This window comes from Phocoena phocoena, chromosome 10, assembly GCF_963924675.1.
Source record: "Phocoena phocoena chromosome 10, mPhoPho1.1, whole genome shotgun sequence".
Classification (NCBI taxonomy): Eukaryota; Metazoa; Chordata; class Mammalia; order Artiodactyla; family Phocoenidae; genus Phocoena; species Phocoena phocoena.
The window spans coordinates 41,473,135-41,496,208 of NC_089228.1; the positions used below are offsets into that span (position 1 = coordinate 41,473,135).

General features: G+C 49.8%; 1 protein-coding gene across 3 annotated transcripts in view; it reads left to right on the forward strand.

Moving 5' to 3' along the window:
• Window positions 1–20,584, forward strand: part of FYCO1 (FYVE and coiled-coil domain autophagy adaptor 1) — a 73,130-nt gene extending 52,546 nt beyond the window's left edge. For all 3 annotated transcript variants that reach the window (XM_065884917.1, XM_065884918.1, XM_065884919.1), the window contains 4 exons: window positions 7,321–7,416; window positions 10,925–11,135; window positions 18,327–18,436; window positions 20,431–20,584. In XM_065884917.1, coding sequence (XP_065740989.1) covers window positions 7,321–7,416; window positions 10,925–11,135; window positions 18,327–18,436; window positions 20,431–20,506 — 493 coding nt within the window. In that variant the 3' untranslated portion in view covers window positions 20,507–20,584. The remainder of the gene's footprint in view (window positions 1–7,320; window positions 7,417–10,924; window positions 11,136–18,326; window positions 18,437–20,430) is intronic.
• Window positions 20,585–23,074: the final 2,490 nt, after the last annotated feature.

A 23,074-nucleotide genomic window follows, 5' to 3' on the forward strand; every position in this document is an offset into this window, starting at 1 on the left:
TATTCATCAGTGATATTGGTCTGTAATTTTCTTTTTTTGTAGTATCTGTCTGGTTTTGGTATCAGGGTGGGGCAGCCTCATGGAATGAGTTTGGGAGTGTTCCTTCCTCTGCGATTTTTTGGAAGAGTTTGAGAAGAATGGGTGTTAGCTCTTCTCTAAATGTTTGATAGAATTCACCTGTGAAGCCATCTGGTCCTGGACTTTCGTTTGTTGGAAGAATTTTAATCACAGTTTCAATTTCATTACTTGTGATTGGTCTATTCATATTTTCTATTTCTTCCTGGTTCAGTCTTGGAAGGCTATACCTTTCTAAGAATTTGTCCATTTCTTCCAGGTTGTCCATTTGATTGACATAGAGTTGCTTGTAGTAGTCTCTTAGGGTGCTTTGTATTTCTGCAGTGTCTGTTGTATCTTCTTCTTTTTCATTTCTAATTTTATTGATTTGAGTCCTCTCCCTCTTTTTCTTGATGAGTCTGGCTAATGGTTTATCGATTTGGTTTATCTTCTCAAACAACCAGCTTTTACTTTTATTGATCTTTGCTATTGTGTTCTTTGCTTCTATTTCATTTATTTCTGCTCTGATCTTTATGATTTCTTTCCTTCTGGTAACTTTGGGTTTTGTTTGTTCTTCTTTCTCTAGTTCCTTTAGGTGTAAGGTTAGATTGTTTATTTGAGATTTTTCTTGTTTCTTGAGGTAGGCTTGTATAGCTATAAACTTCCCTCTTAGAACTGCTTTTGCTGCATCCCATAGGTTTTGGATCATCGTGTTTTCATTTTAATTTCTCTCTAGGTATTTTTTGATTTCCTCTTTGATTTCTTCAGTGATCTCTTGGTTGTTTAGTAACGTATTGTTTAGTCTCCATGTGTTTGTGCTTTTTACGTTTTCTTTCCTGTAATTCATTTCTAATCTCATAGCGTTGTGGTCAGAAAAGATGCTTGATATGATTTCAATTTTCTTAAATTTACTGAGGCTTGATTTGTGACCCAAGATGTGATCTATCCTGGAGAATGTTCCATATGCACTTGAGAAGCAAGTGTAATCTGCTGCTTTTGGATGGAATGTCCTATAAATATCAATTAAATCTATCTAGTGTATTGTGTCATTTAAAGCTTGTGTTTCCTTATTTATTTTCATTTTGGATGATCTGTCCATTGGTGTAAGTGAGGTGTTAAAGTCCCCCGCTATTACTGTGTTACTGTCGATTTCCTCTTTTATAGCTGTTAGCAGTTGCCTTATGTATTGAGGTGCTCCTGTGTTGCGTGCCTATATATTTATAATTGTTATATCTTCTTCTTGGATTGATCCCTTGATCATTATGTAGTGTTCTTCCTTGTCTCTTGTAACATTCTTTATTTGAAAGTCTATTTTATCTGATACAAGTATTGCTACTCCAGCTTTCTTGTGATCAACATTTGCATGGAATATCTTTTTCCATCCCCTCACTTTCAGTCTGTATGTGTCCCTAGGTCTGAAGTGGGTCTCTTTTAGACAGCATATACATGGGTCTTGTTTTTGTATCCATTCAGCAAGCCTGTGTCTTTTTGGTTGGAGCATTTAATCCATTCATGTTTAAGGTAGTTATCGATATGTATGTTCCTATTACCATTTTCTTAATTGTTTTGGGTTTGTTTTTGTAGGTCCTTTTCTTCTCTTGTGTTTTCCACTTAGAGAAGTTCCTTTAGCATTTGCTGTAGAGCTGGTTTGGTGGTGCTGAATTCTCTTAGCTTTTGCTTGTCTGTAAAGCTTTTCTCCATCGATTTGAATGAGATTTCTCCATCGATTTCTCCATCGAATCTGAATGAGATCCTTGCCGGGTAGAGTAATCTTGGTTGTAGGTTCTCCCCTTTCATCACTTTAAGTATGTCATGCCACTCCCTTCTGGCTTGTAGAGTTTCTGCTGAGAAACAGCTGTTAACCTTATGGGAGTTCCCTTGTATGTTATTTGTCTCTTTTCCCTTGCTGCTTTCAGTAATTTTTCTTTGTCTTTAATTTTTGCCAATTTGATTACTGTGTGTCTCGGCTTGTTTCTCCTTGGGTTTATCCTGTATGGGACTCGCTGCGTTTTCTGGACTTGGGTGGCTGTTTCCTTTCCCATGTTAGGGAAGTTTTCGACTATAATCTCTTCAAATATTTTGTCTTGTCCTTTCTCTCTCTCTTCTCCTTCTGGGACCCCTATAATGCAAACGTTGTTGCGTTTAATGTTGTCCCAGAGGTCTCTTTGGTTGTCTTCATTTCTTTTCATTCTCTTTTCTTTATTCTGTTCTGCAGCAGTGAATTCCACCATTTTGTCTTCCATGTCACTTATCCGTTCTTCTGCCTCAGTTATTTTGGTGTTGATTCCTTCTAGTGTAGTCTTCATTTCAGTTATTGTATTGTTGGTCTCTGTTTGTTTGCTCTTTAATTCTTCTGGGTCTTTGTTAAACACTTTTTGCATCTTCTCGATCTTTGCCTCCATTGTTTTTCCGAGGTCCTGGAACATCTTCACTATCATTATTCTGAATTCTTTTTCTGGAAGGTTGCCCATCTCCACTTCATTTAGTTGTTTTTCTGGGGTTTTATCTTGTTCCTTCATCTGGTACATAGCCCTCTGCCTTTTCATCCTGTCTGTCTTTCTGTGAATGTGGTTTTTGTTCCACAGGCTGCAGGACTGTCGTTCTTCTTGCTTATGCTGTCTGCCCTCTCTACCCTATTTCTTTTAATATTCGTCATAACATATTAATTGATTCACAACTGACTGAATGGGTCATGACCCACAGTTTGAAAAGCCATTGAAAGGAAACTCTTGTGTCCCTAATCATTGCCTTTGAGACTGCATCACCCACCCGTGCACACTCCCACCTCCATCTATCTCCCCTTCCCACCTCACAAAGCTCCCCCATGTAGGTCCTCAACCAGGACTAGCAAGGGTTGCAGGACCTACTCTGGTCAGAGGGTTGTCTGTGTTGTGATGGTCAGAGAGGTGGGGAGATGGAGGAGAGGGAACAAAAGATTAGGACATCTTGGGGGTTTTTTGGCTCCACCCCACGACTTGTGGGATCTTAGTTCCCCAACCAGGGATCGAACCCATGCCCCTTGCAGTGGGAATGCAGAGTCCCAACCACTGGACGACCAGGGAATTCCCGACATCTTTTATTCTTAATGAGGGAATATGAGAGAACCAACCACAGTTTTCAGAGTTCGTTTCATCATATGTTATTTATCTTTCTCATTTATGGTATTTGCACTTTGCACAAGGATGAGCGCAAATGAAACAAGGCAGGCCTGAGTGGCCTTGAGCCCGTCTCCTCTCCCCTGGCCCCTGCCTCCTTAGCCATCAAGTGGGGTTGGACTGGATGGTCCTTTGAGCTTCTTCTCACACCGACATTCTGTGATGGGGGTGGGGGAATCTGGAAGCTAGCGATTGGAAGATGAACAAGAAAGAGGTGTTGGACAGGAAGGAGGTCAGAGGTGGGCTGAGCTGGGGAGAAAAAGGAGTGACAAGGCTTGCCCTTGGTGGCAGCAGGCACTTGAGGACATGTTCTTGCTGTACCTTCCCTGGGAAGAGTGGGGAAGGCTGAGGGCACAAGCTGCCGACCAGAGCGAGCCCACCTCTTTCCCAGCCAGTAAAACGCCTTCTCCAAGTCCCTTGAAACTTACAGCCTTTTTAAGCCAGCAAAACTTGGAGTCCCTCCGGTTCCATCTCCTCCCATTTAGAAAGGAGAAATCTGAGGTCTCAGAGGAGGAAAGGGCTCACCCAGAGTCACAGTCATAAAGCCAAGACTGAGACCACCTTGGAGTGATATCCCTCTCCCCTGAGCCATACCACCTCCCCTGCCCTCTGGAGCCACAGTGAGCTACAGCCAGAGGGAGCCCACTGGTTAGGCCTCAGCGCTGAGGGCGAGGTGTTTGTGAGGACGCGCTCTCCCACCTGCCGTGGGCTGATGTAGACTGTGCACAGACAGCCCGCCTGACACCTGAGTGCTAGTGGGCGTCTGATTATCTAGGCAGCCCTGGAGGCCCCCGTACCAGCCACCACCTCCAGCCCCTCACAGCAGCGCCCTGAGCAGCTTGTCACAGCCAGCGGCTTCAGCGCTCCAGCAGTAGACAGGAGTGAGGCCGGGAAGTGGGGCCATATGGCGGAGCGAGCAGGCGTGACGTCCAGCTGTCTGAATGAAGCCAAGTCTCGAGCTCAGAGATTTCCAGAGAGGACGGAGGCCTCCCCCTGTGCAATGCTGTCCTCCAGACAGAGATGCTTTGTAAGTTGGCAGCGAACAGTCTGTTTTGTGTCTGAGAAAATCCTGTTCGAGGTGAAGGTGCTGCAGTTTGTCCCCAGGTGTGGCTCTGCTAACCCAGCGTTTGCCACTCCATGTGTGACTTGGGGTCTTCCTCCTTCAGGATCTGTTGCTGATTCTTTTCTTGATTTCATCAGCATTACCTCTGCCCTTTCATCCTGAATTTACACACTAACAATTTACGCCCCCACGTATATTTCTTAGCAAGTAGCACAGACATTCTTTGGTTCCTGCACACGGCAGTGACCTGTCCTTTGGGACAGGGAAAGCCCAGCCACAGCCCCTGCTTGCAAAGAGCATGTGGACCAGGGGGAGATAAGACCCAAAAGCAGATAGGCAAAGCCCAGCGTGAGCAGGGCTGTGACACGTGGGTGGCGGGGAGGAGTATGGGGTGCAGGAGAGTGGGGGTGGGAGCGAGCTGCAGGTGCCGCGTCTGTCACAGCCCCTGGGGTGACACCACCAGTCGCTGACCCCAAACTCTTGGTGCATCATGGTTGCTGCAGGCGCACTGCATGTTGCACAGATATTCCTGCCCCCAGGGTTGAGTGGCATCCGGGACAGGCTTAGGCGAGACTCACTGGATTTTGCCAACTCTGAACCACCCGTCTTCGCATCTGCATGAAGAACACCTGGGTGCTCCCGGGACCTTCCCAGCGTCCTGCTGGCTGAGTGAGGAGCCTCAGGCCTCAGACACAGGGCATAGACTTCGGGGGACGGTATCTGCTGCCCCTCCCCATGGGCGGGTTGTGCATCTCTGCCCATTGTTAGTGCCTCTCCCTGTGGAAGGATGAGCCTCATGCCCCTGCTGTGGCGTGTTTCGCCACGGGACCCACCCGGCAGTGAAATGTGAGGAGCAGTGTGGTGAGGACCATTTCTGAGCAGAGGCGATGGCCGCCACCTCCAGCCAGAAGCTCTGTGAGCGTTAGGGTCTGGCCACCCACCGTGCTCTCTTGTATTTCTCACGTTCCAGAGATGATGTGAGGTCCCAGGCTCACATGAGCTCTGGGATTCAGGGTCTGTTAACTCCCTAGGAAAGCTGCAGAGCCCCTCCCCAGGCATCATACCTGGCCGCAGCCTAGATAGCGCTCTCAGAGAAGCACACCAGTTTCCCAGCGTAAGTTGTAGGTCCACTGTAGGGGCAGCCGTGAACTTGGTGCTCGAGTGGGTGTGAGGGTAGGTGAGGAGGGCCATCTGAGCGCGTGGTCTGGATGCTTGCTGTCAGCCGCTGACCTCGCGTGCGCTGTATGTGCTGAGGCCTCCTTCCAGTCAGGCCGCAGCTGTCTGTCCCTGCCTCAGAGGGAGCGCATCTGTGGGGTAGGGCCCGTGCCCGCCTCACGTGTCCTGCGCAGTGCTGGGCCGCCGCCTCAGGACCCGCTCAGCAGCAGGCAGGGTGAGGGTAAGGCAGGTCTGAGTTCACACAGGGCCTCAGAGGTTGAGTGAATGTGGCCGGGGGCCAGGCTGGTGAGAGCCCAGGGGCATGTGTAGGGGGTGGGATGGGGGAGCAGAACTGGGTGAGGGCATTTTGGGGCCTATTGACCTCACCCCAGAAACATCTGGGGAGAGCCTACTAGGACAGTTGAAAAGGAATTATCACAGCATTTTGGGAAAAAGCCATGCTGCTCAGGAGATCTTCCTCATTAACCCCTTCCCATGGGGCAAATCAGCAAATCATTTCCCTTTCCTGGACCTAGGTTCTTCTCAGGCAGCATTGGACACTGGAGCTGGTTGGCTTTGAGATCCCTGAGCTCATATAAGCGATTGGCCGCAGTGGGCGTGGGACCCAGCAAGATGAGCACTGAGCTGGAGTCAGGGTGTCTGGCTCTGGCCCTGCCTCTCAAGACCTGCCTGGGCCTCTGTGTCCCCATCAGTGAAGTGTGGGCACTGCTCCGAGGATCAGCAACTCAGCAGTGGTTAAAAATGTTCCATGGGAATGCTAGAGTTAAAATGTAATAGATGTCTTGGGACTTCCCTGGTGGTCCAGTGGTAAAGAATCCGCCTTCCAATGCAGGGGACTCGAGTGTGATCCCTGGTCAGGGAACCAAGATCCCACATGCCGTGGGGCAACTAATCCCGCGTGCGGCAACTACTGAGCTCGCGTGCCTCAACTAGAGAGCCCGTGCGCCACAACTACAGAGCCCACGCGCCCTGGAGCCTGCGTGCCACAACTAGAGCGAGAAAACCCCCAGGCCACAACTAGAGAGAAGCCCCGAACGCTGCAAATAGCGAAGAGCCCGTGCACCGTAACGAAAGATCCCGCATGCCTCAACAAAGATCCCATGTGCCACAACTAAGACCTGATGCAGCCAAAAAAATAAGGAAAATAAATATTAAAAGAAAATTAATAGATGTCGTTATTGCAGGACATCTCAGAGCCTTGAATTTACTGTTTAAGAATGCCATGAGTTTCTAAGAAAGAGCGCAAGGTTCCCCTCCCCTGGCAGTGGTGTTCCACAGAGCACACTTTGGGAACCATGGCACCTCTGTACTGCCAGGCAGCTCCCACAGCTGGTTCTCCACACAGCAGGCAGTAGGTTGTAAGGGAAGAGGAGGTGTGGCGTGGATCTGCCCTCTGTGTATGAGTCTGTCCCACAGCCTCCTCCTCAGGCCGTGCCGCTTCCTGCCTCATCAGCTCTGGGGGCCTGTCCTTGTTCTCCAGAGACGGGCCAGAGCAGGCTCGTCTAGTCAGGGGCTGGCACTGAAAAGGCAGCATCAGTGGTGCTGGAAACTTACCCCGTGGCTGTAGCTCTGCTGGCGTGGGACAGGAAGGTGGTCCATTTGTGCTGTGGTCACCCATCCCACGCCCACTGGGAAGACATTGGGGAAGTCACTGCAGCCCTGTTGTCTTCCCTCCCCATCCTGCCTGCCTGGGCCTGGCCCCCATGGCTCTCCACCCCCAGAGTCTGCGGGGCCTCTGTCCTGGCCTCCGTGATTGAAGGGTTCCCCGTGCATTCTGAGGTTGGCTACCAGACTCCAAGACTACGGGCTTCAGGATGTGGGACCCTGTGTGCTGATGGGTAACTGGCTGTGTTCTCGTTTGTGACATTTCAGGGACACCACGTCAAACTCGCTAACCCCTGAAGACACTGAAGACATGCCTGTGGGGCAGGATGCTGAAATCTGCTTGCTGAAGTCGGGAGAACTGATGTAAGTGATGGGCTCCCAAGCTGGACTTCCCAGGGTGTCACTTTTGGGAGGAGGAACACCAGAGGAGGCCTGGCCTTCCGGTGTCCCAGCTGGAAAGCACCCCAGAGGCTCAGACTTGGCACCCATGGTGGTTTTCAAGTTTGTGCTTCTGTGTGTGTGTGTGTGTGTGTGTGTGTGTGTGTGTGCTGCTTTTTCTTCCTTCCTCCCTTCCTTCCTCCCTCCCTCCCTTCCTTCCTTCCTTCCTTCCTTCCTTCCTTCCTTCCTTCCTTCCTTCCTTTCTTTTGTAAAATTTATATACAGTAAAGGTCCCCATTTGTAGTATACAGTGCTTGGATTTTGACAAGTAATACAGTGTAATCACCAGGCATCTGCCAGCCCCCACATCGAGCTCTGCCAGTGGCTTTACAGTCTCAGGCCTCAGCACCCAACCAGCTCCACTCCCAAGTCTGCCAAAGGGGAAACCTAGGTCCAGAAAAGAAAATTGACCGGAGTGAAGATATAGAACAGTTCCATCACCCCGAAAAGCTCCCCTGTCCTTTTATACTCATCCTTCCCCCACCCCTATGTCCTGTGTTCTTCCTTTTTGAAAATAACTTTATTTTCTTATTGTAAGAAAATTTTCCTTGTAGAAAATCAGGAAACAGAGATAAGCAAACCACTTTGGATATAGCCTTCCAGTCTTGTTTATACTAATATACCTAATTTTTGAACATAAATATCCTACATCTTATTTCACAGTCTTTTTAAACTTAATATTGCACGAGTATTTCCCCATATCATTCTTTTTCTCCAGTGTTGTAACGAATGGCTGCGTGATTGCATTATGGTCATTGAGTAGATTCAGTCACTCATTCACAGATATTTATCCAGCACCTACTATGTGCTAGATACTCTTCTAGGTCCTTAGAGCACATCAGTGAACAAAGCAGACAGAGATTCCTGCCCTCATGTTCACTTTACATTCCAGCAGGGGTGACAGACAATAAACATCAGTAAATAAGTAAATTATATAGTATGTTACAAGGTGGTGCTTGCTTTGGAGAAGAAACAAAGAGTAGGATTGGGGGGAGGGGTTGCAATTTTATTTTTTCTTAATTTTTTTAATTAGTTATCTATTTTATACATATTAGTGTATATATGTCAATCCCAATCTCCCAGTTCATCCCACCACCACTACCATCACCACCACCCCATGCCTGCTTTTCCCCCTTGGTGTCCATACGTTTGTGGGGTTGCAATTTTAAATAGAAAACGCTCAGAAGGTAAGACTTGAAGGAGTTTTCATGCAGATATGTGAGGGACAGCATTCAGGCAGAAGGAACAGTCAGTGCAAAGGCCCTGGGGCAGGATGGTGTCTGGTGTGTTTAAGGAATAGGGATAGGGTCAATGTGACTGAAGCAGAAAGAGGGAAGGAGACTGGGTCAGAGAGGGAACAGGGCCCACGTCACATCAGGCCTTCTTGGCCATTGTAAGGACCTTGGCTTTTAATCTGAGGGGAATGGGAGCTTTAAAATTAGATTTGGAACAGAAGTGTGACTTAATATAATTTACATTATAAAAGGAGTCATTCTAGTTGCCATGTGAAGAATGACTATGAAGGGACAGAAGTAGGGAGACCAGTTGAATTTACATTTATGATGTGAGTCTTATGGACAGCAGACTTCTTTTATTTAAGATTATATTTTAGCAGAGATGGCAAACCCTTGATTTCTTTTTATGAGCATCTCCTTTGGCGAGACCGAGTATTGTCCTCTCACTGAACAGATGAGGTCTAGAAAGGTAAAAAAGATTAAAGGCACAATCCAAGTAACTCGGTGCAAGGGGAGAATTCTAGAATGTAAAATTATGAAATGACCCAGCATTAGTGGGGCACCCTGTCAGAGTAAGTAATGCAGCAAGATTTCCATGTTGTAAGAGACCTCTTTCCAAAATGGACCCTTCTGCCTACTTGCAGATTCTTGAAAATTGTAAATATTGGACAAGACCTTTTTTTTTTTACTATAATTAGCAATAAAGCTTAAATTAACACATGGGAAAGTGGTCCATGGAATTAAATTTTTACACAGGTGAATGACCTGTATCAGAGCTGTTCCTTAGAGCATTTTGGTTTTCTAATCATTGATTAGTCTTCTCATTTGCAAAGCTTGGGGAGTATTCCCATCCACCTCTACGACTTTGGAGCCAACAGAATTCTTAGCACCACCACTTATTTGCTGTGCAGTCTTGGGCAAGTTACCTACCCTCTCTGAGTTTTGGTTTCCACCCCTGTGTTAAAGGGGACAGTACTATTTTTGTCCATGAAAGGCAGTTTGGTGTAGTAAGAAGGCAATGGCTTTGGATCAGACCTGTACGGACCTGGGTAGAGCTGCTTAGTCTTTTTGAATCCTAGCTTCCTCGTGTGTAGACGGGAGCATCCTGCTTCCTCACACAGCCCTTGTGACAACACCCGAAGCTGGCGAGCAGGGTTAGCCCTTGCACAGTTGAGGAGAGGAGATGGGACCATCCAGGGCCACACACTCCTGAGCTGCAGCCCCGCGCTGGAGGCCCAGCCCTCGTGGCCCTCGCTCACCTGCTGCCTCCAGATTTGCTGGGCAGGAGGAGGCACCACTTAATCAGGGAGACTTTGCCCTTCAGCACAGGTTTATCTTCTAACGTAACTGTCACTCCCGCCAGAGGCAGGCGTGATTGTCCCTGTCTGCAGGTGAGGAGCCTGAGGGTGACGTGAGGGTGAGCCCTGCGGCAGATGAGAAGCGAGGCAGGTACCAGCACCGGGTTCTCTGGGTCCTGCAGAGAAACTCACTGTCCCTAAACCCTTTAAACTTTTGGAACTGGCTCTTAATCCAGCTAATGAGAGTTAGAATAGGGACACAGCCCCAAGACACCTGTCTCCCCAGGGCCGTCAGACTACCCTGCATTAAAGAGTGTGGGGTGTTTGCATTTATGAAAAGTCAGGGTGCCTGCTTGGAATTTTTTGGCGGGCCCCGGATTTCCGCTGAAAAGAGGGATGACTGACCGAAAGGGCAGGAGGTTTCAAACAATGCGTGTGCTTACTTCTGGTGCTAATTAGGTAAAAGCGGGAGGCGAGGAACTGGAAGGAGAGAGGGGAGAGAAAGAGTGGACAGCTGAGCCGCAGGGCAGCTGCAGGAGAGCTGCAGAAAGCTGAGGCCTCGGCCCGCGCTTCCCGTCCTTGAGCGGCACAGAGCGGCCCAGGCTGTCCTCTCAGTTCCAGCCGGCGCGGGCAAGGATTATCATCTGTATTTTTTACTTCTGTGTCCCCAGTGCCTAGAGCTATGCCAGGCACCTAGTAAGTGCTCAGGAAACATCTGATGGCATGAGCTGCACATCAAGAATTCTCCCATGTTTAAGCGTGTCAGTCATGGGGACCCAGGGCTTTTCCTCCCAAGAGCCTCCAGGGTTTCCAGTCACCTCGGAGTCACAGACAACCTGGCCAGTGGACTCAAACGCTTTCCCTGCTTTGATCAAGTCCCTCTCTGCATTCGTATTTTAGGATAAAATTACCCCTCACAGTGGAAGAGATCGCCAACTTCGGGGAGGGCAACAGGGAGCTGTTTGTGAGGTCCAGTACCTATAGCCTCATCCCCATCACTGTGGCCGAGGCAGGCCTCACCATCAGCTGGGTCTTCTCCTCCGACCCCAAGAGTATCTCCTTCAGTGTGGTGTACCGAGAGGCGGAGGACACGCCACTGGATCAATGTAAGGTGAGGCCATCTCCCTGCCAGCGGGATTCCCCGGGCAGAGCTTGTCTGGGACCTTCTGAGAGGGACACAGACACGTGTCTGGGCTGCATCATGCAGAGCGGGCAACACACCCGGGCTTGTCCAGCCTGGGGGAGGAGAGCTGTCTTCTAATGTCTGAAGGCCCACTCCTGGGTCAGCTTCAGACAGACCTTGGAATAGGTCAGTAGGTGAAACTGAAAGGAATACATATGTATGACTCAGTTTAAGGATCATTTCTTTAACAGAGCCATGCGGAGCAAGAACGGGTCCCCATGGGAGGTGGGGACCAAGATCTTTGCTTCTGGTTATGAGCTTAGGGTGTTCAGCATCTCACCCTCAGAAAGGTCAGTAGAGGCTCATAGCCATTGTGTCACTTGGGTGGTTGGGCTGGAAATCTTCGTGGCAGATACCAGTTCATAAACTCCTAAGACATTCTAAACACGAGACATTGACAGTGGCCGGGACCATAGTTCTCAACCTTGGCCACACATTAGAAACACCTGGGAAGCTTTTGTTAAAATAAATTTATTTATTTACTTATTTATTTTTGGCTGTATTGGGTCTTCATTGCTGTGCGCATGCGTTCTCTAGTTGCGGTGAGCGGGGTCTACTCTTCATTGTGGTGCACGGGCTTCTCATCGCAGTGGCTTCTCTTGTTGCGGAGCACGGGCTCTAGGCATGCGAGCTTCAGTAGTTGTGGCTCACAGGCTCAGTAGTTGTGGCACACAGGCTCAGTAGTTGTGGCTCACAGGCTCAGTAGTTGTGGCTCACAGGCTCTAGAGCACAGGCTCAGTAGTTGTGGCTCACAGGCTTAGTTGCTCCGCGGCATGTGGGATCTTCCCGGACCAGGGCTCGAACCCATGTCCCCTGCATTGGCAGGCGGATTCTTAACCACTGCACCACCAGGGAAGCCCTGGGAAGCTTTTTAAAACACACTTCTGAGTCCACACCCGAGACCACTAAACCAGAATCCCTAAGGGGCATCCCCCTATCTAGGGGGATCTCTAGATGGTCCCAGTGGGCAATCAAGGTTGAGAGACACTGGTTTAGCTCAAGGGGAAGAAGAGTAGAAAGGATGGAGTAGGATGCAGAGCACAGGACAATGAACAGGCCTCCGTGGGGGCTGATTCATTGTGGGCCGAGGAAGAGGGAGGGTCTGAATTCCACACCTGAATCTCTGCAGGGAGGGTGCCAGGGGATGATGGAGGGAGAGCTGGTTTGGGTGGAAACACGAGTTCCATTTGAATTACTGTGAGTGGAAGGAATAGTGAGGACAGTCACACAGGCTGGATTGGAGCTCCGGGTAGATCCTAGACTTTTAATACAAAATCTCCATTTTCTAAGAATGAAGCTAGAGAGGAGCAATTTGAAGTTGTGTGAAAGAAGCCTTTTGTGAAGTCTCTGCGATGACATCCACTAGTCCCTCACGCTTGTGGTCCTCTGGGTGTCCTAAGGGGCTCGCAGTGAGGGCTGGGGAAGGCCCAGAGCCCCAGGAGGGCCCGGCTCAGGCATGCTGGGCACACAGGTTGCCGCTTCAGCTTCGGTATCCACATGGGGGGACATGTGTCCATCTGTGTTTGCTCTCCTGCCATCCCTGTCCTGGTGGTATCTGCCTGTTATAGAGATTGCTTTGTCATTTCTGTCCTCTTCAAATTCACTCCTTCAGTTTAATTCTGGCCCCCCTGAGTTGGCCTTGGTTATTGGAGTCTCATGCTTGTGTTTATTTAAAAACTGCTCTACCCCTCTTTTCCTTTTGGAGGCTCACAGTCACACCACACTGTGTAGCCTTGGAGCCCTTCCTTGCCAAGTGGTTCTGAACGTCCACCCGGGAGGTCCTGGGCTTGTGGTCAGAGAGTGGGTTCAGGCTCACTGCTGCCACCTGGGCATATGTCTCGGTCCATGAGGCAGGTTTGCTGATGACGAAACTTGGGTGCAGAGCGGCCTCTGGGCAGTTGGTTGGGCAGCAGCTTAGGCAGCGTGCTTCTCAGCTCTGCACTAGCAACCAGCTGCACCACCTGGAACTCAGCACCAGCACCTTCGCTGCTCACCTCCTGTTCCCAACGCCCACCGAGCGCCTCGCACTGTGTCTGCGCACATTAGATGCTGGTGGATATTTGTGGGAGGGAGAGAGGGAGGTGACTGGATCCGGTCTCCACGCCTCTCTCCTTGCTCAGTCACTCACCAGCCTAATCCTCATGGCCCTGGGAGACCTGTGTGGTTCCTCCCAGGAATCAGGAGCTCAGGGACGCCCAGGAGCCATCCTCATCTCTGGCTCCCTTATTGCCTGAAGGATATGGTTGCCATTGTCTTTCCCACAGTGGACGCCAGGGGGCAGAAGGAACCCATCTGCAGGGTGGGTGAGAAGGGTGCTCAGGTGCTCCTCTGCCGTCACAGGCCCGACTGTCACCAGCCAGCTGTGGGGATGGCTGTTAGGTCTGCCTGAGGTCCCGTACAGACATCAACCTGGAGAACCTACGTCCAGGCTCACACCTTTAGCATCTATCCTGGGGACTCCCCGTATGATGCCCTGACCAGACTGGACCTTACTGGGAACAATGGGACATAGTGCAACTTGCAACACTCAGGTTTCATGATTGTGAAGGTTCAGGCATGAGGAGCTATGCTGTGTACTTGCACCCTGTTCACAACCATTTAGTGTACGCTGTACACTGGGCTCTGTAGGGCGGGCCCACTGGGGATAAAGAGAGAAGGAACAGCATGGGATCTGCCCTCGAGGAGCTCATGGTGTGATCAGAGAGAGACCTTATTAAAAAAACAACTGTGGGGGAAAAAAGAAAGAAAGAAACAACTGTGATTCCAGGTGGTGACTGTCATGGTGGGGTGGCACTTGGGAGTAGGGGGCAGGCACCTAACCTGGGGAGCAGTGATCGGGGCAGGAGACTCCTGGGCCAAACCAAGAAAAGCTGTGGGGAGGGGCTGGCAGGGGGACATGGGTTAGAGGAAAAGCATACAGGTGGAGGGAACAGCATGGAAGGCCATTCCCATCTCTAGGGGCATGTCAGACACTCCCACCCGGGACCACCCTCTCTCCAGAGGGACCTCCTCTATCAAGGCCATGCCTCGACACTGAGATTAGAGACTGACTTTGGGAAGCACTTGACGAAAGAAGCGGTGAATCAAGGACTTGAGGCTACCCATGTGCAGACTGCTGCCCTGAAGCCTGGGACAAATCAGGGAAGAAGACCTAGGCCCTGCCTTTCTCTTTGGCCAGAGAAGCTCAGAGGCCTGCCTGAGGCTACTGGGAGCAAGGACCCCAGACTTTATTTTTTAAACAGCTTTATTGAGGTATAATTTACACACCATATAATTCACCCATTTAAAATGTGTAATTCACTGTTATTTCGGTATTATTCACAGAGTTGTGTAACCATCACCACTGTCTGATTTTAGATCATTTTCATCATCCCCCAAAACAAAAAGAAACCCAGTGCCCATTAGCTGTCACTCCCCAACCTCCACCCAGCAACCACCAACCTACCTTCTGTCCTTACAGATTCCCGGTTCTGGACATTTCATGTGAATGGAATCATGCCATATGTGGCCTTTTGAGACTGACTTTTTCCATTTAACATAGAACCCTGGCTCTGCACCAGGCCGCCAGGTCACTAGAGTCCCTCGAGAAAGCAGTAAAACCAACTTGGACTGTTTTGCAGACATATCACTTAAATCAGGTCATGGGCGCCCAAGCACTGGAGGCTGATGCGAGACGCCCCCAGAGCTCACACAAAAGAGACCTGTCTCACTCAGGGTTACGTGAGACCCCAGTCATCTCCTGTCACCTCTGCTGTACGGGCTTTGACACCAGAGCCTTCGTTAATCTCCCCTAGACTTTTTTTTTTTTTTTTTTTTTTTTATTTTTGCTGTGTTGGGTCTTCTTTTATGTGCGTGGGCTTTCTCCTAATTGCGGCAAGTGGGGGCCACTCCTCATCGCGGTGCGCGGGCCTCTCACTATTGCGGCCTCTCTTGTTGCGGAGCACAGGCTCCAGATGCGCAGGCTCAGTAATTGTGGCTCACGGGGCTAGTTGCTCTGCAGCATGTGGGATCTTCCCAGACCAGGGCTCGAACCCGTGTCCCCTGCATTGGCAGGCAGATTCTCAACCACTGCGCCACCAGGGAAGCCCTCCCCTAGACGTTTTGATTGATTGATTTTAAAATCGGTCTTACAGATTTTGACCGTGGTAGAAAAAACAGCAGCTGGAATGAACCAAAAGTCCATAGAGTAGACTGTTTATAAAGAAATGAAGAGTATTATCTTACACATGTCCTCTTCAGAGGACCTGCCTTAACAAGCTCTTGGGTTTTGCTTTGTAATCAAAGTAGTGTGTGGGAAGGTTGAGGTGCAGGCCTTTCTCCCCAGCACTTCCTCCTACATGTGGTTGCTGAAGTATCTTAGGCCAGGCTCAGAATTTTTAGGTTATGCATCACGGGAACAGACCCAACCACCCAGCCTCCCAGGATTCTCAGTCCCCAGTGGAATTAGAATATTGTAGAACATTAATGGAACTTGATGAGATAAGAAGCAGCTGCCACAGAGCCCACGCATAGTAGGTCCTCATGCATCTTTGTCCCTTCCAGGCTTGTCTTGGGCCCGTCCTACTCCCTCACCACCACCAGCTTCCAGCCAGAGCACATGTACTGTGGTGTCAGGAACATACTGTGTGCTGTCTCTCTCTCCCATGCCTTTGGGATCTCCCTCTTGACTTCTCTTTGACCCGTATGTTATTTAGCTTCCAAATATTTTGGGATTTTCCAGGCAACTGCTTTTTTTTTTTCTTACTTAATTCCATTGTCAGAAAATGCACTTTGTATAGTTTGAATCCTTTTAAATATAAGTTTTGGGTTCTTTTTTTTTAATGGACTAGAATATGGCCTACCTGGTGAATGTTTCAAGTACACTTGAAATGCATGTGTGTTCTGCTCTTGTTGGATGGAGTGTTCTATACATATCAGTTAGATCAAGTCAGTTGACAGTGTTCTTCTATTTCCTTACTGAGTTCCTGTCTACTTATTTCATCAATTATTGAGGGACATTAAAATATCCAACTATAATTATGAATTTATTCTATTTCTCCTTGTAACTCTACCACTTTTTGCTTCATATGTGTTGAAGCTCTGTCATTAGGGGCATAAATGTTTAGGATTGTTTTGTCCCCTTGATGAAATTGACATCTTTATCATTATGAAACTGTCCCTGGCCACATTCTTTGATGTAAAAATCTACTTTGATATTAATATAGTCAATCCCTCTTTCTTTTGACTAGTGTTAACATGGTATATCTTCTTGCATCCTTTTAACTTCTTTGTATCTTTACACTTAAATTGTATTTCTTGCAGGCATGATGGGGTTGGGGCTTGCTTTTATCCAACCTGATAATACATGCCTTTCAATTGGGATGTTCAGCCTACTTACATTTAATGTGATTGTCAATGAGGTTAGGTTTGAGTCTCTCATCTTACTGTTTTTTATTTGTTCCATCTGCTTGTTGTTCTCTTTTCCTCTCAAAGCAGTAAACTAGGGCAATTGCAGGGCTCACCTTGTTCTCTCACAGATCACTGTCCATCATTGCCTGATGTACAGTGTCTTAAAAACTGTTTTGTATATTTTGTTGGGTTTGGTTGTTACTTGAGAGGGTAAATCTTAGCCATTCTCCCGTGCTTTTGAATATGTTGTCCCTGCTCCCTGGAGCTGCCAGACCTCCCTATAACTAGCTAAGTTGTCCAAGCTCAGGGTTGCCTCTTCCAGGAAGTCTTCCCTGATTCTGCCTCTCCTCCCTCCCACCCAGAGGCTGGGATAGGCACCCCTCCCTGGTAGACCCCTCATGACAGTCTCACCCAACATAATTGAATGATTTTTTATCTGTTGTCACCATTAAAACACAAGATCCTTAAGGGCAGCAGAGCCTTTTGTGGGAACTTACTTCACTTTGGGAACTTTGTGGGCACCATGTAGTGTTTCAGGAAACAGGTAGCTGTATTCAAGTTTGAGTTGAAAAAGTAACCACATCTTTATAACTATTTTGGATTCAGTCATTTTGCACAGGTTGAAAAATGTTTAATAGGAAAAAATTAAAACTAAATTTAACAAAAATTGAATTTCCAAAAAAGGAGCAACATTTAATTTTGTAGAGAATGAAGATTTTTACATTGTGGGGCAGCTCACCACCTTAGGAACCCGTTGCTAAGATGTTAACATGGTCGCGTGACCATTTATGTGTAGTCAAAAATGGGAGGCTTATGGATGCTTAATGAGACAAGACCCTCTAAGACCCCTTAGAGGGTCTTGTCTCTAAGTGCTTGTCCCTTCAAAAAAATGTTTTTAATTTTGGTTGGCTCTTGTGTTAATTCCTGTCATATCTTCAATTTTAAAGTATCTTAGCTGGCTAACAGGTTGAAGACTCTGCCCATGGGAAAGAGGTTGGCCATCGATAGACCCCAGCCCTGGCCCTGTCCAGCACACAGCATTTGCTCAGATTTGGCCTCTTGACAGTGAGGCCCTTAGAAAATAAATGTCTCCTGGGATTAATTTCTCCTTCTCAGAGGAGATAGAGAGGAAGCAGGAGACTTGGAAAGATGAAAGGGCTCTGAGGCATATGGACCGACTGGGGCCAAGTGAGAAGCCACGGGTGGAGCCAGGGGTGGTCAGCCTGGAGGAAAGTGGGCCCAGCAGCTTCACAAAGTGCTCGAGAGATGTGGAAAGAGGGCTCGGCCTGTCCTGTGAGACCCCCAGGGGTAGCAGCACCTGCGCAAAGGAAAGAGCCAGGCAGGATTTCACCTAGAATAAGCCTCACCTTCCTGAAGCCAGAAGGGAGCTGCTCCTCTGGATGGTGGAGCGTTCTGGCACTGGCCATGGTCAGAGGAGGCTGGAGGACCATTCTTTTGGGATGCTGACCAATTCATGATTCTGGATGAAACTCGTGTCTACAGCCTCCCCACTATCTCAAGTTATCGACCCACCCAGGGCATGTGGAAGGTACCCCACCGATCCTGGGGGCTGATCTCAGCCCCAACCCTGCTCAGCTGTGACCTTAGACGAGGCAGGCACTCAGCTTCCCTGGGCCTCAGTTTCCTTCCCCAAGATACAGAGTCTGCCCAGAGGATCCATGGTGCCCTCTCAGCTTCTGTTTCACTTTTCCTATCTGCTTTGTTTCCCAGGTGCTCATTCCCACAACCCGATGCAATTCCCACAAGGAGAACATCCAGGGCCAGCTCAAGGTCCGCACACCAGGCATCTACATGCTCATCTTCGACAACACCTTTTCCAGGTAGGGGCCGCCTCATTCATCAGCATCCAGAGGAATCCACCCGGCACCTGGTCCCAAGAACAGAGGTGGATGTTTAAAAGAAGTTATTTAATTATCAGTAGCTTATCATCAGTAGTTCTTTGATTTTAGACCTATGCTTTGGTGTTCGGTGTCTGTTATAGACTGTGTAACACACAGGCTAATACTTACAGACTCTCGCCACATGGCAGGTGTGTTCTCCGCCCTCCGCTCTTACTTACTCACTTCAGCCCCACATCAGCCTCATGCAATAGGGACTGTCTTTCTCCTTGTGTTACTACTAAGGGACTGAGGACCAGAAGGATAGAAGAGTGACAATCCCAAGTCACACAGCTGGTGGTGGAGCTGGATTTGAACCCAGGTGGCCAGGCTGCAGACTCTAGGCTCTTACCCGGGACGCTCTTCTGCCTCTCTGCTGTCCAGATTCCCACTGCCCAGACCAGAGAAGAGCCCAGTAAATATAGTGGAAGGATTAGGTGGATGGATGGATGGATGGATGAGAGAGAAGCGAAGGAATGAAGGCTAAAGTTTGAGACCAGAGCTGTGAGGTGAGGCCCCTGGGCCCTCCTGTCATGGGAGTGGAGCAGCAGGTACCATCTTTGGGAAGCACTGTTTCAAAGCACCAGATGCAGATCCAGGAGTGTAGGGCTTGGGGGGGCAGGAGGATGGGGATGTAGGGAGATAAGGCTAGAGGGGCGGCCAAGAAAGGAAGTAGGATAGAGGACCACCATTGGTTGAGCATCTGCTGTGAGCCAGGGGCCTACGTCATGGAGACGTGAGACAGGTTGCTGGGCACCTGTCCCTTTTATGTCTTCTGCTTCAGCGTAAGCCCTTAATTGGGGCTTGCCTCTTTTATAAGACCTGTCTTGTCAGCATCCAGCCACATCCTCTCTGAGCAGGACCTTGAGCTAGCGGCCACATCCCTCCACATGGGCGCCCTTCCAAGCCCACTTAATAGGCTGGGAATAACTTAATAGGACACTCTAGGGGAAAGCTAGAGTGCCACCCCCTCACCACCTCCAGGCCTTGAACTCCCAGGGCTTGTGGCCATGGGCATCCACCAAGGGAGAGGTTAGAAGAATGGGCTTTCCACCTTGCCCCACTCCTGCCCCTCCCCCCAACCCCCCCCCCCCCCACCATGAACATGAACACACTTTGAGTTAGCAGGACTCTCGGGCACAGGCCCAGCGTGTCCAGAGAGCTGCTTTCGGACTGGACGTGGGCCTCAGCCCCTCTGGGGCAGCAGTTAGGAGACTGGGTGGAGGCCAGCCAGGCACAGGCTCTGCTCTTCCCTCTGTGGGTTTTAGTTGAACCCCAGTTTCCTCTGAAGTGGCAGCCAGCATTTTTACTACCTCACAGAGCCCCACTGTGTGTTGACGGAGAGGCCGGTAGAGGCATGTTGAGGGCAGAGTGCAGCCCCAGGCTGGCCCCCAGTTATCATTAGAAGCGGCCGTGGTGCAGTGACACACTCTGGCCTTAATCCAATGAGGTCATCTCAGGGGCCGACTCGAGACTTCCAAAGCATGGACGGCAAAATGGATTTCGATGCCCAGTCAGAATGAAATCCAGGCTCACTTCCACCGTATATGTCCTTCTCCATGCCTGCTCCATTCACTTCCCCAGTGCAGTCCAGACCACCTAGACCCCGGAGACCCCCGGGACTGCTTCAGAGCAGCAAGGCAAGCGGGGGCGGGGCTTCACAGTGTGAGACCAAATGGGCCTTTCTGCACCCAAGCCCCAGGAAAGTCTGTGGCGGTGTCCCAAGACCCCTGATACTTTGCAGGGAGATGTCTCTGCTAGACAGACAGGAAATGGGGGTGAGGGGGCCTGGAAGAGTCCACGCATTCTGCAAGACGCCCCAGCTTCCGAGCAGAGGTCTCTGCACAAAGACTCGCCGTGCCAGGTCACTGCAGCTGCTGCCCCTCGGGCTTTTAGCCCTCAAGGTAACACCTCCTTTTCCATTTCTGTTTCCTCAGGTTTGTCTCCAAGAAAGTATTTTATCACTTAACGGTTGACCGGCCTGTGATCTACGATGGAAGTGATTTCCTGTAACCTCAAGCACGTGGATGTTAATAGTTTCCCATTACCCACAGGAAACACTACTCTTCCTCTCCTGTCACATAAAGCACTTACAAAACCCAAAAAACAGAAACCAGCTGCTCTGAAGCTATCAAGATCCACTGTGCAGCGGGCCCTTGGCTGCCCTTGGAGCTGGGTTCCTCGTACTCAGCACCACGCACGTCACTCTTAGCCCTGTGGCTTCTAAGGGCTCAAGCAACGTTTTCATTGTCCTCACACCCAGAGGGACACTATGCCAAAGTTTTAAACACTCAGGAGACCATTGGCCTCTCCTGGGGGCACAGTTGGTTCCAGGCCTCCTGTGGAGAGTTTCCCAGGCGAGAGAGGATCCCACCTTCTGCTCAGGGAGAGACATGGCCCCCCTGTGCCCGGCCTGGGGCCACGCATCATGGGTGACCATGAGCTGGGATGCCCTGGCCAGACCCTGTGAGGCCCTCGAGTCCTCCCAGGAAAAGGAGGTCGGGGCACCCAGGGGCCCACCCAAGATCCCAACCAGCCTCCTCCATCATGCCCCTGTCCCTTCCTGCCCCGTGAGTCCAGGGCTGCTCCAGAACTCAGCCATTTCAGAGGGTCCTCCAGCTGCACTTGCCTCCTGGCCCTTCTGTCTGGGCAATTCTGTCCTCAAGCAAAGCCCTTCACTCAGCCAGACCTCTCAACAGCTCAAAACATCACCCTAAGAATCAGAATTGAAGCTAATCCAGGGAACAGAACCCACCTACTGAGGGCCTGCAGTGCTGTCTGTCTGCGGACGGCCAGAGCCCAGATGCTGGGTAATGTCAACGCCATGACCAAAACGCAGGGTTGTGCTCACTCCTGTAGGGCTCACTCCTTAGCTGACAGCCTGTCTTTGTTTATATCAATAAGAGCTTCTGCCCCACCTGCAGATATGTTTACTAAAGATCATAAATCAGGGTAGGAACCACTTTTAAAAATTGGGGCTTCTTAACAGAAGTCTTTGGTACCTCAAGTGTAAACAGGCATAATTCATGAATCTGCTCTTTGCACACCTCTTGATCCCCCCTCCCCACCTACCAGATTCCCTACACCCCATTTGCCCACTTGCTGCTGCTCAGCCTGCACCTGACACCCGTGAGCTGCCTCCCTCTGGGGCAAATGACTCCTCTGTCCTTTTCCAGGACGAGAGAAGGAGATAGTCTTCCTGTTCTCTGTGGCCCTCTTCTCCCACCACAGAGGGCTCACCTTTGATGGCCTTTTTGTGCCCTGTTCACAGGGCAGTCAGGTCCCAGGTACTTTTCACAGTGAGTAGAACATCTGACAAAGCAGCCCACCTTGGCTGGGGACAAGGGAGAGGGCGCCGGGCAGGGTGACTGTGGGTCTGAGTGCTGGCTGGTGACTAAACCAAGCCACACCACCTTGAAGCTTTATCTCGTGGTTCCCAAGCCTGGTCTGACCAGTTCTGAGAGCTGGAGAATGGGTCAGGAACCCCAGGCCAAGTTCAGCTCAGACCCCACACCCACCATGCACCAGCAGAGAGGACTCGTGGGGCAGGGGCAGGAGGAAATGACTTTGGCGATGGATTTAGAGCTTTGATTTAAACAGGAGACTTAGGCACTCCCAGTCACTTTAAGTGGGGTTTGGGCCATGGTGAACAGAACCTTCCAGAGAGATTAGCACAGAGAAAAGCTGGACCTCTTGTGCTGTCTTTCCTGGGAGCAGCCGCCTGTGGCAGAAAGCCACGTCTCTAGCATCTCCTCGAGCAAGGTCCTGACAGTGCTCCGCACCAAAACGGAAATAGCCAGGCCCCCAGAGACTTCCTAGCCTCGTGCTCGTCCTCACAGGGTGCCACACAGCCTAAAGGTTGTTCCAGGGCAAATGATCCTGCCTTTAAAGCCACCCACCCTCTTGGACAATCAGGTGTAGCTAGTCCACCACATGAGAGAAACTAACAAAAGAACCCAGAGCAGTCTGGGATCTTGGTTTGGGTGCTTAGTTTTCCCAGGATACCGTGGAGACTGGCCAAGCTGATGGCCTTCTGCTGGCATCACCACTGTCACCTGCAGCTAGAACCAGCGTTTCGAGAGTAGCTGATGTGTTTCCTGCGAAAGGCCTGGAACATTCCATCTGAGGCTGATTCTGAACCTCCGTCACTCAGCCCAACTGTAGCTTAAAAAAATCACTTGGCTCTTGTGAAGCCAACCCAGAGCCACTCCCGCAGGAGAGCGTGGGCCTCTAGCGGCACCACAACAAAAGGTGACTGCAGCTGTGCAAAAAGGCCTTTGCTGTGTTCAGAGACCTGCCCCCCGACCCCCGGTCACACCCCGCTTCTGCAGCATATTTATTTTCTGTGTTGAATGGACTCTTGTCCTTTGTTCCTCTGCTGTGTGAGCTCAGGTTTGCTGTGCACTATGCGGCTAGAGAATGTGTATGGCTGCAGGTATGCTTGCAGCCATATTTAGGTATGGCTCCTATAAATAGCTTTCTTATTTTAAACAGGTTCCCAATTTTACTGAGGCTTTGGGGTTGCAGTATATTTTTTTTTAATGCAAACGACAATGAAAGCTATTGAAAGTGGTGGCTCCA